This window comes from Callithrix jacchus, chromosome 1 (assembly GCF_049354715.1).
Source record: "Callithrix jacchus isolate 240 chromosome 1, calJac240_pri, whole genome shotgun sequence".
Taxonomy (NCBI): Eukaryota; Metazoa; Chordata; class Mammalia; order Primates; family Cebidae; genus Callithrix; species Callithrix jacchus.
Window position 1 is genome coordinate 37,594,628 of NC_133502.1, and position 15,373 is coordinate 37,610,000.

At 37.9% G+C, this 15,373-nt stretch overlaps 1 protein-coding gene across 7 annotated transcripts in view; it reads right to left on the bottom strand.

The window, feature by feature from the left end:
- The window catches only part of SLAIN1 (SLAIN motif family member 1), a 64,949-nt gene that overhangs the window by 24,103 nt on the left and 25,473 nt on the right, over positions 1 to 15,373 (bottom strand). For 2 of the 7 annotated variants that reach the window (XM_078340777.1, XM_078340710.1), the window contains exon 3: positions 2,967 to 3,038. The exons of the other annotated variants lie outside the window; for them this stretch is intronic. In XM_078340777.1, coding sequence (XP_078196903.1) covers positions 2,967 to 3,038 — 72 coding nt within the window. The remainder of the gene's footprint in view (positions 1 to 2,966; positions 3,039 to 15,373) is intronic. 7 annotated transcript variants of the gene reach the window in all.

The following is a 15,373-nucleotide window of genomic DNA, read 5'->3' on the forward strand; positions in this document are numbered from 1 at the left end:
CACTGTGACCCAGCCTCCCCGCACAATTGACACACTTATTGTGGCTATGAGAGCAAGATCCCAACTAAGAACACAATTAGCGTCTATTGCAAGAAAGAATGCTCTACATTGTTGTTTAGCATTGAAGCTTTTCAGAGAGGGGAGGTAAATTATTGTAGAGGCAAGCTAACAAAACAATAATTCTCCAGTAGTGCCCAAGGTTACAGCGGAGGAGGAGGGGGAAAGGAGTGGAAGCTATCACATCCTGGTTGGTCTTCACTACATAGCTAAAGAACTGTAACAGGAAGCATTTTTATAAAGAATAAAACAAATTAAAAGAACTTTAAAAAAAGAGCAATTTTATCTTTTTCAATCGATTATTTCAATGGAGTTTTGGCATACAAAATGATGTTAAATGATTTGAGCGGTTCGGTGATGACCAAAATGGCTCTAAAGAAAGGAGTAAGGCAATTTTGCCAAAAGAGAAAAAATGGGTGATACATTTTTGAACAACAATTAAATTTCCCTATACTCCTACTCCAAAGTTCTATTTATAGTTTTTAAAAGGGAGGGGGGACGATTCGCAAGCTTGGAGCTGGCATAGACTATGCATTTTTTCATTTAATTCCAATCCCTAGAATAGCATCAAAATGCCCCCAAACAGGACTACATTTTGAATCAATGTATGATACTTGGCATGGTTTTCTTCCCCAAATGCCTTAAGCTAAACTGCCTCCCAGAACACTTCTTTCTGCATGCTCTCTAGTTCTACCACAACTTCCTTAACCCACTCACCACCTCCCACCAGATTACTGCAACCTGCTCTTCAGCAAATTTCCAGCCATCAACACTGCCCTGAGCAAACGTCTTCTGAACTTCCCTACCAAAATAGTGTTCGTAATGTACTTTAGTTGTGTTACTCTTGTCCATTAAAGTACCTCAGTGGCTTTTCATCAAATGCAAGACCTTAAAGGTACTTCGGCTCATTTTGCTAACACCCTTACAAACTGCCATTTTACCTCATGCCCACCTCTACTGTGTCTCCAAAGCTACCTTAAGGATGCACTCTTATTGGTTAAACTTTCTATAACACCTCCCTTGTCTGACAATCATCTCTACTGAATGAATGTGATAAGGTACTACATTGTAGACTGATATCTCATTATTTTGCAGGAAAAAAAAAACTACGTTGAGGGTGACTACTGGCCTATTAATTTATTTTCTGTATATTTTCAAAGTTGCCTGATGAAAAAATAAACTAAAACACATCTTTGTAGTTATTTTTGTACACCATTAAGCAAAGTATGACCAAAAAAAGTAGATTTGATAAATGCTCCAGTGATAAAATCAAGAAAATCATAAAAAGGCAGATGACAGAATGGGTCTGAGAAACAACCTAAGTTCCTTTAATTTGTCACACTTGAAAATTATTCTGTGACCAACAAAAAGTTCCCAGAAACAACGACATTCCTACCACTCCTTGATCATCTTTGCTTAGACTCAGAGTAAATATTCATATTGTTGTTAAATAGATATGTCTCTACACATAATCAAAAGCAAATGTAAGAAAGCAATTACTTAATTCACATATAATAAAAAACTGATTTAATATCTTAATTAGAAGCCTCAAAAGATCGGTACTGCATCAAACTAAAAGAGTTCAAAAATATTCTTCAGAATATTATTCAGGAAAACTTTCCTAACCTAGTAAGGCAGGACAATACTCAACTCCAGGTAATACAGAGAACACCACAAAGATATTCCTCAAGTAGAGCAACCCCAAGACACATAATTGTTAGATTCACCAGGGTTGAAATAAAGGAGAAAATTCTAAGGACAGCTAGAGAGAAAGGTCAGGTTACCCATAAAGGGAAGCCTATCATTCACAGCAGATCTCTCAGCAGAAACCCTACAAACTAGAAGAGAGTGGGGGTCAATATTCAGTATCCTCAAAGAAAAGAATTTTCAATCCAGAATCTCATATCCAGACAAATTAAGCTTCACATATGAAGGAAAAATAAAATATTTCATGAACAAGCAAGCACTCAGAGATTTCATCACCACCAGGCCTGCTTTACAAGAGCTTCTGAAAGAAGCACTACACACAGAAGGGAAAAACCAGTATTAGTCATCCCAAAAACTTACCAAAAGGTAAAGAGTATCTCCATAATGAAGAATCTATATCAACTAATGGGTAAAATAGCCAGCTAGCATTAAATGACAATATTAAACTCACAAATATCAATATTAATCCTAAATGTAAATGGATTAAACGCCCTAATCAAAGACACAGACATGCAAACTGAATAAAAAGTCAAAACACATCGGCACTCTGTATCCAGATCCATCTCATAAGCAAGGACACACAAAGACTCAAAACAAAAGGTTGGAGGAAGACTCACCAATCAAATGGAGAGAAAAAAAAAACAGGAGTTGTAACTTTCATCTCTGACAAAATAGACTTTAATAGTAATAAAGACCGAAAGAAACAAAGAAGGACATTACATAATGATAAAAGGATCAATGCAACAACAGGAGTCAATGATCATAAATATATATATGCACCCAACAGAGGAGCACCCAGATACGTAAGACAAGTTTTCAATGACTTATAAAGAGACTTGGACTACCGCACAATAATAGCGGGAGACTTTGACACCACATTGTTAATATTTGACAGATCAACGAGACAGAAAATTAACAGGAACATTTATGATTTGAACTCAGACCTGGAACAAGTAAACTCAGTGAATATTTATAGAATTCTTCATCCCAGGTCCACAGAACATACATTTTTTTTAGTATCACATTACATCTATTTTGAAAGTAACCACATAAATGGAAACAAATCACTCTTTAGCATTTGCATAGCATTTCACAGATTTAAATAAAATATTGGTTGGCTGTTTGTTATTTTCTTTCCTTATTCCTTCCTGTCTCCACTGTTAAGCACAATTATCGGCATAAAAGAGGTTTTTAATACCTACTTTTAGATTGTATTCCAGCCTGGGCAATACAGCAAGACTCCTGTTCTCTCTCCCCCTTTTCTCTTTCTCTTCCTTTCATAAAATAAATAAATAAATGAATAAATAAATAAATAAATAAATAAAGGCACAGAGGGAAGTAGCAAATCTAAAAAAAATTAAAAAGATACAAAAAATAAAGAATTCAAAAATAAAGCAACGCTACAATATATTCTGGCAACAATCCTTTTCACTCTCTTCTCACTACAGTCTTTTCAGTACCTAACACAAGACTTGGCACACAGTATGCACTCAATAAATGCTAAATGTGGTCAAAATTTTGGCAAGTTGGCTAATATTTCCTTATCTCAAACCATTCTACTACCTCTATTCTGACATATAAGTAACTTTGTCCAATTTTTTTTAACGTAAGTATAATTCTGTTAACTCTGAAGACAAGCAATAGTCTAATTAGATGTTTCAAGCCGGCTAAAATCTCAGTGAAGTACCTGGAGGTGTACTTCATTCATGCTTCCCAGTAACTATTAAGTTGCTGAATTTTGTATTAATCTTCTGGTTTCCAACTAAATGATCTTATATTTCTAAGGCCTAGGATCTGTGACTGTGGTAACAAACACTTAAAAGTGGCTGAACAGGTGACACTAAGATAAGCTAGTTTCTAGAGTATTACATCACACAGTTAAAAGGAAGGATTATGCCAAGCACGCTAGTTGGCAGAAAACCATGCAAGAAGGCAGCAAAGCTGCCTCGAAATCTGGAAATGCTACCATTTCTTAAAATCAAAGGAAGAGTTACAAAACAGCTACAATTCTGTTTAGGCTGTTTGGTAGAACTTCTATACATTCTACTGTCAGTAACACGGCATCTGAGTTGGTTTCAGTTAGGTGAAGAAGCCCTGGAAGCCAGTACCCTCACTCTTTCTAGTGAGTTCTAACAGTAGGGCCACATTTCTCATTGGGCAGAAGTTATTCTAGAAAACAAGCTCTCCCTGTGCCCATGTGTTCTCATTGTTCAGTTCCTACTTGTAAGTGAGAACATGCATTGTTTGGTTTTCTGTTCTGTGTTAGTTTGCTGAGGATAATGGCTTTTAGCTCCATCCATGATAGGGGGAGGAAGAGCATTAGAAAAAACAGTTAATGCATTCTGGGCTTAATACCTAGCAAACCCAATAAAAACCCATTAGCAGCAAACTTTAGGTCTGTTTTACTAAAATTCACAGCTTATTTTCTAAATAAGTCATGGGTTTGTATCTCCTTGCTCATAGCTCTCTTCCCAGCGAGCCAAATTTATATTCTCCCTCATTCCCTAATCCAGGTTCTGGCTTGTGGAGCTGGTCAACTTGTATTTAGGTCAACTTGCAACATACATACACACATATATACAAAAATACACACACACACACACACACACACACACACACACACACACACAGTGCTCCAGAATGATTCAGACACCGAATGTTTACAACATCTAGAGTCATTCCTTCATTTAACATTTGGCAACAGATACCAAAAAACATCAAAGGTCAGTCTCCAAGCAATTACCTAAATATCTTCCACAGATACACACAGCACGTGGCATTTCCCTGCTCCCAGTCATTCTGAGAAGTCTGCCTGGCCCCTAAACTCCCACCTGCTTTCTAAAATTCATTTCTCTATCATTCAAGTAGGCACTAACTATTTGGCTATAGCATACCAGATGCCCAGGTGCTGACAGGAATAAAATATCATGACTGTTCTCCTCTCCTTCCCACTCCAATTTCTAAAGATCAGCTACTACAGAAGACAAGCAAGTAAGACGGAATATGATGTCATACTGTAAGTGCAGTAAAAGCACCATGAGGAGTACACTCAGAGCAAGTAAAGACAATGATTAACTTTCTGGGGGAATCCAAATACTTCAGGAGACATGATGTTTAATGTGGCCCTTGAAGGTTGAGGAGCTTATCTCACAGGATATGATACCATTATAGACGAAGTAATGCAGATGAAAGCATAAACACATGAAAGAGCAGTGTAATTCAGGGAATGGCAAATGTTTGGACTAAAGCATAGGTGATAAGAGGAGAGTCAGGGCTGGAGAGGTTGGTAGGTTTGGGTTTTGTACTGTCTTATATGCATACACATTAATGAACAGTTTACACTTTAATGAACAGTCAGTGTTTTGACTGTGAGAAGGTGAAGGACATGATCAGATTATGTTTTTTGATGATAACATAAGTAGCCACAGAAATGATAAACTAAATGGGCATGGAGACTGATGTCTGGGAGACCAGTTAAGAGGCTTTTATAATAGACCTGGTGAGACATGACAAGGGCCTGAACAAAAGTACAAGCAGAACATTTGGGGAGAACAGGTTTGATGAGCCACATCTGAGCTAGAGTGCAGCTATCTGGTGATCCAGTGAATATAGGGAGTGGGGAAAAAAGGAGACCGAAACTAATGCTATAGTTTTTGAGACACTGATGCCATCACTAAGATGGAGACCATGAGATACTCATGCTTAGATGAAAGAAAAAAGTGAGTTGAATTCAAGATAAGGGTTATTGGAAATGCCTATGTACTTGTGTCCAGTATGGAGTTAAAGTTCAGGGAAGAGGGCTTGAGAGAAAAAGAAACTTAGGGTATATCAACAAATAGGTGTTAGATGAAGCATGAATGAAATCACCCAAGGAGAACATACAGAAGGAAAAAAGAAGGGACTGGAAGGAACAATTTAGAATAGACAGGCAGAGAAGGAGTAAAGGAGGCTGAAAAACGTGATTGGGGGAGAAGAATTCAGGAAGCTCAAAGATGCATCAAGTCCCAACCGAAAAAAAAAAGACTAATGCAGAAGAGTTCCAACATGAGAGCTAATAGTTAACAGTGGCAACTACTCAGGGAGGGCCTGGAGGATGAGGAGACACTAATGGTAGAACAACTAGGCTGCTGATGAGAGCAGATTCAGAAGACATAAGGAAAAATCAGTGTTAGCAGGTCAGGCAGATATAAGAAGAGGAAGAAGTCTTTGAAGAGAGATTTGGCTATAAACATTAAAAAAAAAGGCGGGGGGGGGGCTGTAGCTTGAGGAGCATAAGGCTCGAGGGAGGATGGCTTTTAGCATCAAGGTGACCTGCAGAATAGAAACAGCAGAGAAGGGTCTAAGAAAAAAGAAAAGCATGGAAAAAAGATCCTGAAGATCAGAGGAACGGGACAGAGATTAGCTAAGGGAAACAGCCTTGGAAAGGGAGGGTTCTCACTTCCTCTGAAACAGGGAGGTAAAGACAGAATACAGAGAATGAGGGTGATGCAGGTGAGTTTAAAGCTTTTTGATCTGTAAGTTTTAAGGTAATAAATACCCCAAGAATATTTATTCCAGAGGCTGGGAATAAAGAATCTCATGTAGTAATAGCCTGGGATGGCCCCCATTGGAAACAAGGAAAATGGTTTATCCTGAAAAAGTAAAAGTAACTGGCTGGATGAGTCTGGAAAGCATATCTCTGGAACAATACTAATCTCAACACACGAGCTGAGATTGAAAATGTTCGCATGTGCCTGCTTTATCACTCTGTTAAGGGTATTTATGTCTTACAGGTTCAGGTTCAGAAAGTGGCTGTGTGAGAGTCATGTCGTTCATGGTGATGTCAAAATAAATGAATTTACCATAAGAGGGGAAAAACCACCCCAGTGACTGAAGATAATCTTCCACTGGGAATTTCAGGAACCATGGGAAAGGTCCCAAAAAGAACAGTTAGATAGGGTCTGGAAGGCTGTATCTAAAATCAGAGCACAGCCACAGACTACAGTGGTCATTTTCTGTAAAGGGCCAGCTGATAGTGTTACAGACTTTCCTGGCCATAGGGTTTCTGTCACACCAGCTCAACACTGACATCATGGCATGAAAGCTGCCACTGAAAAAACTGAAATGAAAAGGTTTTATAGAAGCATATCTACACTTAATTTATACACACTGAGAGTTGAATTTAATATTCATGGGATGTGAAAAATTCTTTTTTTTTCAACCATTAAAAAATGTAAAAGCCATTTAATGTCTTACATTTTAGCTCCATAGGCCATACAAGTACAGGCAGAAAACCAGACACGGCCATAGTGTACCAACACTTGGGCTAACACACATTACCAGTTTTGGAATAGTCACTGAGAAAAATGTGCAGGGCTGTAACTATAGCATCAGGTGTTGAGGACACAGCAGTGATGGCCGACAGGATACTTCTTTACTACACTTTTCCACAACATATTGTAATAAAGAACAAAAGAAGACTGAAAGGACACTTAGGATGCCTGAGTTCCAGTCTTCACTCTGCCACAGATTAGTTGGAGCAAATCATAACATCTTAATATTGATAACACCTTAAATGTTGCAGTGTTCTCATTTGGAAAAAGTTATGTTTGTAGGAAGAAATAAAACAGGGTTTTCATGGGTACAAGATGAAAGCCTATAGGATACATTCATAAACGATAATACTTTTTTTAATGAAAAGGTTACAGCAAGTTGTAGCAAAAACGTTCTACATTTTTTTTTTGAGATGGAGTCTCGCTCTGTTGCCCTGGCTGGAGGGCAGTGGCACAAACTTGGCTCACTGCAACCTGCCTCCTGGGTTCAAGCAATTCTCTTGTCTCAGCTTCCTGAGTAGCTGGGACTACAGGCATGTGCCACCATGCCTGGCTGATTTTTGTATTTTTAGTAGAGACGGGGTTTTACCATATTGGTCAGGTTGGTCTCAAACTCCTGACCTCAGGTGATCCATCCACCTCAGCCTCCCAAAGTGCTGGGATTACAAGTGTGAGCCACTGCGCCCAGTCAACATCCCACATTCTGAAAGAAAATGTTCTAGAAACCAGGTAGGAGAAAAGAGTCTCAGAGTTTTCTACTTTTCACTTTTCCTAATTCTAAAGAAGTTTAACCGAGGCCTTTCAAAACAATGGGTGCACTTTTTACGCTGTATCTACCTAGACAACTACAGAGACTTAATCTTTCCTCAGTTGTTACCCACTCAGAGGCAAAACCGAACTGTCTGATCTTCAAAAGCTTGATCAGGGTAGGTCAACAGTTCTCACTTATTTATCTTGACTCTTAAATAATGATGTTCATTACCAGAGTCCTAGAAAATAAGGAAAAAGTGAGGCAAGGTTAACAGACTTTCAATCCTTCTGCTTTCTTTCTTTATACAACAGGCATGCAAGCCTCAGTTCCTAGCCAAACAGAGGAATGCAACTTCTAGCCCTTTATAAATACCAGTTACTGAATGGCCTAAGATTAGTGAAGGTACAAGAAACTTCAGCTCTTTTAGTACTTTTTATCCTCCCTTAAATTAGCAGGAAGTTTCATCCAGACCACAGCGTTCTGAACCAAACCCATAAACCACCAGGGCAGGAAAATCTCCATTTCCATAAACTATCCTCTCAGGTATAAACTTCTTAGGTGATATATCTTTACGTAGTTAGAGCCTATAGAAATTCTTGGCACACAGATGCACTCAAAAATTTGACTATACTTTAACAAAAGAATTCAAAAACCAAGGTGAAGACAGCAATTTACTGGTTCACTCGTAGAAACTCTGCCTGCACAGACTGAGACGCACGCTTTCTGGAAAGGCTGTACGTTCACAGTAGGTAAGCACTGCTGACTCAGCCCCAACCTGAGCAACCCTTCTGGAGTAGTAACATATGGCCTGCAGCTTATCTGATCCAATATTTTTTATTGGGTAAACTTGAGTAGCATTAGTTTCTCCACAGTGCTTGACGATCTGATAAACAAGCATATGGGGTCTAGGAAGTCAAACTACTTTGAAACAGATGTTCACAGTACTCCTTCCCAGACATGCATGAAATACAGAGGAGTCAACTACAATGTACTTGTCAGTGTATGTGTATAAGGAGAGGGGTTGAAAAACTACCAAATGTACCTAATTGGTAGCCTTAGGGACTATTCAATCAGAGTAAGTTAGTCATAATACTCAAGTCTCACAGTCTTCAAATTTAGCTAAGAAAAACTTATTAGAACGTTGATTTTTTTTTTGAGACGGAGTTTCGCTCTTGTTACCCAGGCTGGAGTGCAATGGCGTGATCTTGGCTCACCGCAACCTCCACCTCCTGGGTTCAGGCAATTCTCCTGCCTCAGCCTCCTGAGTAGCTGGGACTACAGGCACGTGCCACCGTGTCCAGCTAATTTTTTGTATTTTTAGTAGAGACGGGGTTTCACCATGTTGACCAGGATGGTCTCGATCTCTTGACCTCGTGATCCACCAGTCTTGGCCTCCCAAAGTGCTGGGATTACAGGCGTGAGCCATCGCGCCCGACCAGAAAGTTGATTTTTAACTTTTCTTGCAGTTCCCATTCATTCAACCTATGACAATGAATGTAATAACTTAAAAATCATTAACGATCATATATGAGTACCTCTGATCCCAGAATATTATAGACACTCAATCTTCTCATTGTACTCGAAATGTAGTATTTTTAAACATGATTTATATACCATCTTTAAGAAATATCCAATATGAGAGTTCATTTATTCATACGTAACTAATATCTAGAGTTAATGAAGAAAGTAACTTTTGATATTAGGATTAAGCTTTAAAATACATTTAGTTTGAAAGTAACAAAGCAGTTGTTGTACACAGTTGTACAGGTAAATGTTTCCTAAATATTTGTTGAATGATAGTTACAAATTCCACCATGTTGCACAAGGAGTACTACTGAATAACATTTATTCCACAGAAACCAGAGTTTTATAATTGTTCCTGATATTAAGTTTAATAGGTCAAATGTTTCTTAGGTTTTAACAGGAAACATAATCTTAATGGATAAGGCATTTAATCATAATTAAAGGATTAGACTTTATCTACTTCTCAGACCTTAACCTGCTGTACGATTGCACATTTAATGCTCTTCCCTCAGGACTATTATTGGATCCTTCTGTGCGACTTCTCTAACCAGGACAACAGTCTCAAAGTAGACATGAAAAATAAAAGTCAGAATGGGGACCTTATCTTGACTATCAACTTGTTTCCACTTAATCATTGGTCAAAATTTAAGACGACAGCTCTAAGCACACACAGATCAAATCCAGTATCATCCAGGCCTGGAGTGACAGCTACAGCTTCGCAAGTCATCCTCAGACTTCCCATCTGCAATTAATAGGGGAGATTTTTAAAGAAATTGTAGTAGTACTTATACTTCAAAGACATGTTTAAAAATTCCTTTTTATAGAAGCCATTTTCCCTTTAGATTTGTCTGTCTCCTATAGTTTAAATCAAACTTAAGGACAATAAAAATGGACACAGACTGTGAGAAGAAGGCTTGTGGACAAGTAATAATTTAATCTGAAAAGAACAAGGGAGAAGAGTGACCTAATAATTTGTCAACAACGAGATGTCATCAAGCAAATGACAGATGGCTGCTTCCAGTTTAGACTACAGCCACCATGCAAGCTGACAACCCTGCTATAGTAACTTCCAGGTTCTACACTGCAATCATGAGGCAAGGTAAGCAATATGTTACGGAACCTAATTCTGTGAAGAAATTCACACGAGGATAAATAATCTCATGTCTGAAAACAGAGGGCCCTCCCTCCCAAAGGGCAGACTAAATTTTTACTAAGAGTCCTCACACCTATGACTGGGTAAAGCATGGTGGCAAATCCAAGCCCAGCAGGCTTTTTAGAAAGCACTGTGAGTTATTGAATGGTAGAATGATGAGAAGAGAATTTGAATAATCCTTTCACCCCAATGTCTCGGAGACTAAAAGACTCTTATTTGAGTTATGGCTTACCCCAGTGAAAGAAAACACCACTGACCCACTAATCTTGAGAGATGATAAAAAGTGAGTATATGAATTCAGATTTCCAACCAAGGGAAAACTATCTTTGGTCCTAAAACTAACCCATTCATGATTTTATTACAATGCCTGCACACAAAATAACACTAAAATGTACATTAACAGCCTAAAACAGGAGTCTCTTTTCCTTCCTCACCCAGACCCACTTTCCACTGTGTTTTTCAGAATTTGAATACAATTACATAATTAGCATATAACTTTAAATAGACAACAGACAAACCAATCATTGCCTTGCTGGTATCTCATTTCCCACCACGAAAAATTATTTTGTACATATGCACCTTCTCCATGTCCATCTCTAGATTTGATAGTTCTATTTTTACACTGTCAGGGTTTATTGGATTTTCATTCTGCTTTATAGCTGTGATCGGGATAGCTATAAGGCAATCACTAGATATGACAAGACCAAGTTAAAGAAAGTAATTATTTTGCACTAGAACACAAGCCCCAGGTGAAGAACATCAGAAGCCTGAGAGTCAATCCCTGTGTTATGCCACCTTCATCTTTCTCAGCTTCTCTAGGTCATCTCTGAGGCCACTGTTTGCTAGCTCTCACACAATCTTTTTTCCTTGTACTTTTCCCACTGTTAAAATGTTAAAACAGAGTGCACAAAGTGGTAAACCTTTCAACCATTTTAAGATAAAATCCAGACTTTGCATAACCAAAAATCTCCCTTTTGCTCCTACACTTACTTGCTTTGGTACAGAATTATAGTTTGAAAATAACTTTCTTCCTTCAAACTTTGAAGACAATATTCATTTTTTATCTAACATCCAATATTACTTCTAAAATGTTTTACATTTGTTATACTATAGATGAACCCCTTCAAACGGAGGAATAGTTTATCTTTAATTCCAGAAAATCTGAAATTCAATAACCAGGAGATCTAGGTACATGGCTTTTTTTCATCTATCTTAGTTCATCCTGAGGACCTGTCAAATAAATTTTCTTCTATTATTTACGGATAGTTCCTTTGGTCAGTATGTTCCCGCTTCTAGAACTCCTGTTAAAACATGAGAGGTTCTGGGTCCATCTTCTTCTGTCACCTCACTTCTCTCATATTTTCCATCCCATTTTGGTAGATTCCTTTGGTGAACTTTCAGAGAAGCAGCTTGGTTCTTAGCCCTGCCCATTCTCCCCTTTAGTACTTCTAAGAAATTAAAAATGACCAAAAAAATTTATGATTTAATTGCTTGTTTTCCCAGCAGCTATCCTTTTACTGATCCAACTTCATTTATCTGAAAATGCTATACAAATGAAGGACCAGACTGAGCATGCATATGGATGTACATATATACAAGTACAGTGTGCATCCAATTACTGCAAATCTGCATTTCAAAAGACTAATATCTTTAAACACACTGTTCCTTAAAATACTACCTTACAACTATGACAGTAGAAAAAAAAATTAAACTCACAAATTAACAAAACTCCAAAACTCAAATATATGAAAGTTATTACTATACAGAAGTTCAAAGATCCCATGTATTATAATTGAGAATATTAACAAATCAATACCTTATGTTTCCAAAGTAAATTAAGTGCCACGAGAACTTGGCCACATTTTCATCTACCACTTCTTACATGCAGTCACACAAGAAATTGGGGTTATTAATGAAAAAGAAGAAAACATTTTCAAGTTTATCTAAGAATCTTCCTTAAAAAATGCTAAAACCTAACCTTACCCATGTTCCAAAGAATTTCTAGAACCACTATTTCACTCTCTACAGTTCACCAGATTTTCAAAAAGAGGCTCTGCCTTCTAAGACAATTCAGGTAATATCCCACAGTTTACCTGTTAGAGATACGTCACTCCTTTACTAAAAATTATTCAAAGGTTTTTCAACCATTTTCAGATAAAACCCAGAATTCTTAACTGCCTTGAAGATGCTGCATACAGTTCTAGTTTCTAGTTTCATTTAGAGTCATTTCCCTCCATTACTCCCCCACCACAACAGCCTGCAGGTTCCTCACATCACACCCCACTGCAGGCCCTTTCCACTTACTATTGCTATCCTTCCTCCTCAGTGTCTAAAAGGCTTTTCTTCCAGTTATGGCTTATCCCAGTTCTTCCTCCCCAGTGTCTAAAAGACTCTTCTTCCAGTTATGGTTTATCCCAGTGACAAAAAAGGCCTGGGACACTCTTCCTCACCCCCTCCTCCCATCAGATGAACTAACAGATGGACACACAAACACACATACCACACACACACACACACACACACACACACACACACACACACACACACACACGAGGCTTAACTCTCACTTACTCTCAGGTCCCAGCTGATGCCTCATATCTTTGGGAAATCATTTTCTGACCATACCCCTGGTTTAGGCTCCCATTCGCATCATTATGCTTCTTTCATGGGACAGGAAGAACAAAGAGCTGCTATCTGTGTCATCTGTTTTTCACACCAGAATGCATGTTCCCAAGGGCAGGCACTAAGTTCGTCTTGCTTGCCACTGCACCCTGTACTTAGCACTGACTGTACCTAATAAGTACTCAACACATTTCATTTACTGTAATCATCTGATCAGGCCCCAGTGTTTCAGAAAAAAAAGTCTAGAAAGTCTTGCTTTAAACCTGACTATTCTGTAGAGGTCCCAAGAAAAGGTGCCAACACCTATCAAAATAAATCGAATTTCACTGCCATACAGTAAAATTTAATCAATCGTCACAGCAGTATAAAAGCAGTAGACAACTACTTTAAGAGAATCTCTGTTGTTTTATTTTTTCCTTGGTAGAGATAGGTAACAAAATAACATGTCAATAAATTCACCAGAACAACCATTAATGTTTATTTTGATAAACACTTTCGAATCATGGTAGAAATGCAAAGTGAAACCAAAGAAAAAAACCACATGGAAACACGTAAAATTGGCAAAGGAAAGGAGGATTATTTAAGGAAATCTGGCAAACACATATCGGATTACAGGGTATAATGGACTGAACCTGCAAATTTCATAGAAGCACAATCCCTGATTATCTGTTACTGTACTAAATCACTGCCAATACTGAAGCAAATGCATCAGGGCTATTCTGAACATATGAGCAAAGCAACAAAAAGATGTGATGAAATCCCACAGCTATGACAAGGCACTTTCCATTTTCAGCACACAGGAATAAACGCATATATCAAGAGACCCTGTCTCTGCAAAAAAATTCCAGTATGATTCCAGATTGTTTTTCCAGTGGAAAAAGGAAAGCTTACCCAAAATGAACCCTACAGACTAAGTTTTAATTTTGTGTTCCAAATTTGACAGAGCATCTCAAGACTAGAAATATGAGCTGGTGGAGATAACATCTTGGGCAAAGCAAGGAGAGACTGGACAGTTTCCAGAAGACAGACATTTGATGAGCTTAATGTCTCAGTTCAATCTGTGTGGATTTTAACAAATGAAAGGGTCATCTGCAGAACTGTGGATTAGTCTACAACTTTCTTTTTCATCAGCTAAATTTGGACATTAACACTCCATTATGACAGCTAAAATAAGATTGGGAACTGGTACCATATGAAGATTAAAAAAAAAAAAACTCAATGAATGGGGTGATTTCTATTCACATTTCCTTACCACATAATCCCAGAGGAAATGACAGATGGTCATAGCGAAACATGAGCCAAGGATAGTAATTGCGTAGGCCTCCACTATTTGTGAAAAGTACACCTACTCTGCTCAAATGTGACCTGTCCTGATTCAATAGTTACAGACATTCAAGAACCTTAAGCCAAGATAAGCTTTTATTAACTGGCCCCAAATTAACTAAGCCACATATTGGGTGTTTCAAATTACTTAGATAAGCTTTCAATCATTATTTGGTTATTTAACATCCCAGCCTCATGAATGAATTTACCAAAAACCTTAGATTAGCCTTATTTCAATTTAGGAATAGCATGTGAGTTAATCCTACCCATGAAAGTTCTATGTGGTTCTGTTATTTTTATTCTAAAGGGGTGGAGGGGGGCAGAAAGATAGGCAACTTAGAAATGGAACACATACAGATGTAATAAAAAAATAAAAGAACTAAGTAAAGAGACTGTCTTGGATTTTCTATGATTGTTGAATAAAATACACTTACAAAACTTTTCAGTGTAAGATTCCTGACAAATATCTTTATTTGTAGGTAGAGAAAACAGATACCCATCCTCTGCCAAAAAACATTTAGTTTTCTATGAAGTATAAGTAGCCAGGCAAAGAGAATTCCCTGTATTTTAGGTTCAATTCCTAAATGAAAAACTGTACATTAGGAATGTTTCTGTATATCTATGTAGCACCTCACATTTTTGAAGTAATTTTACATTCAGTATTTCCAGAAATCTTTCTAAAATAGCCCTGTGAAATCTGCTAAATGTCTCCACTTACTAGGCAAGACCCTGGAAATAGGGGGCATGCTGTCAATCACAATGGAGCAGGGATGAGGCATAACTATTAAGGTAAAAACTTCCCATGTATTCACTCATTCAACAATTAGCATGCAACACCTACAGTGCAATGGAAGTGATTCCAGGCACAGAAAGAGTCACAGCAATGAACAAAACAGACTGAAACCCCCACACTCAGAACTAACA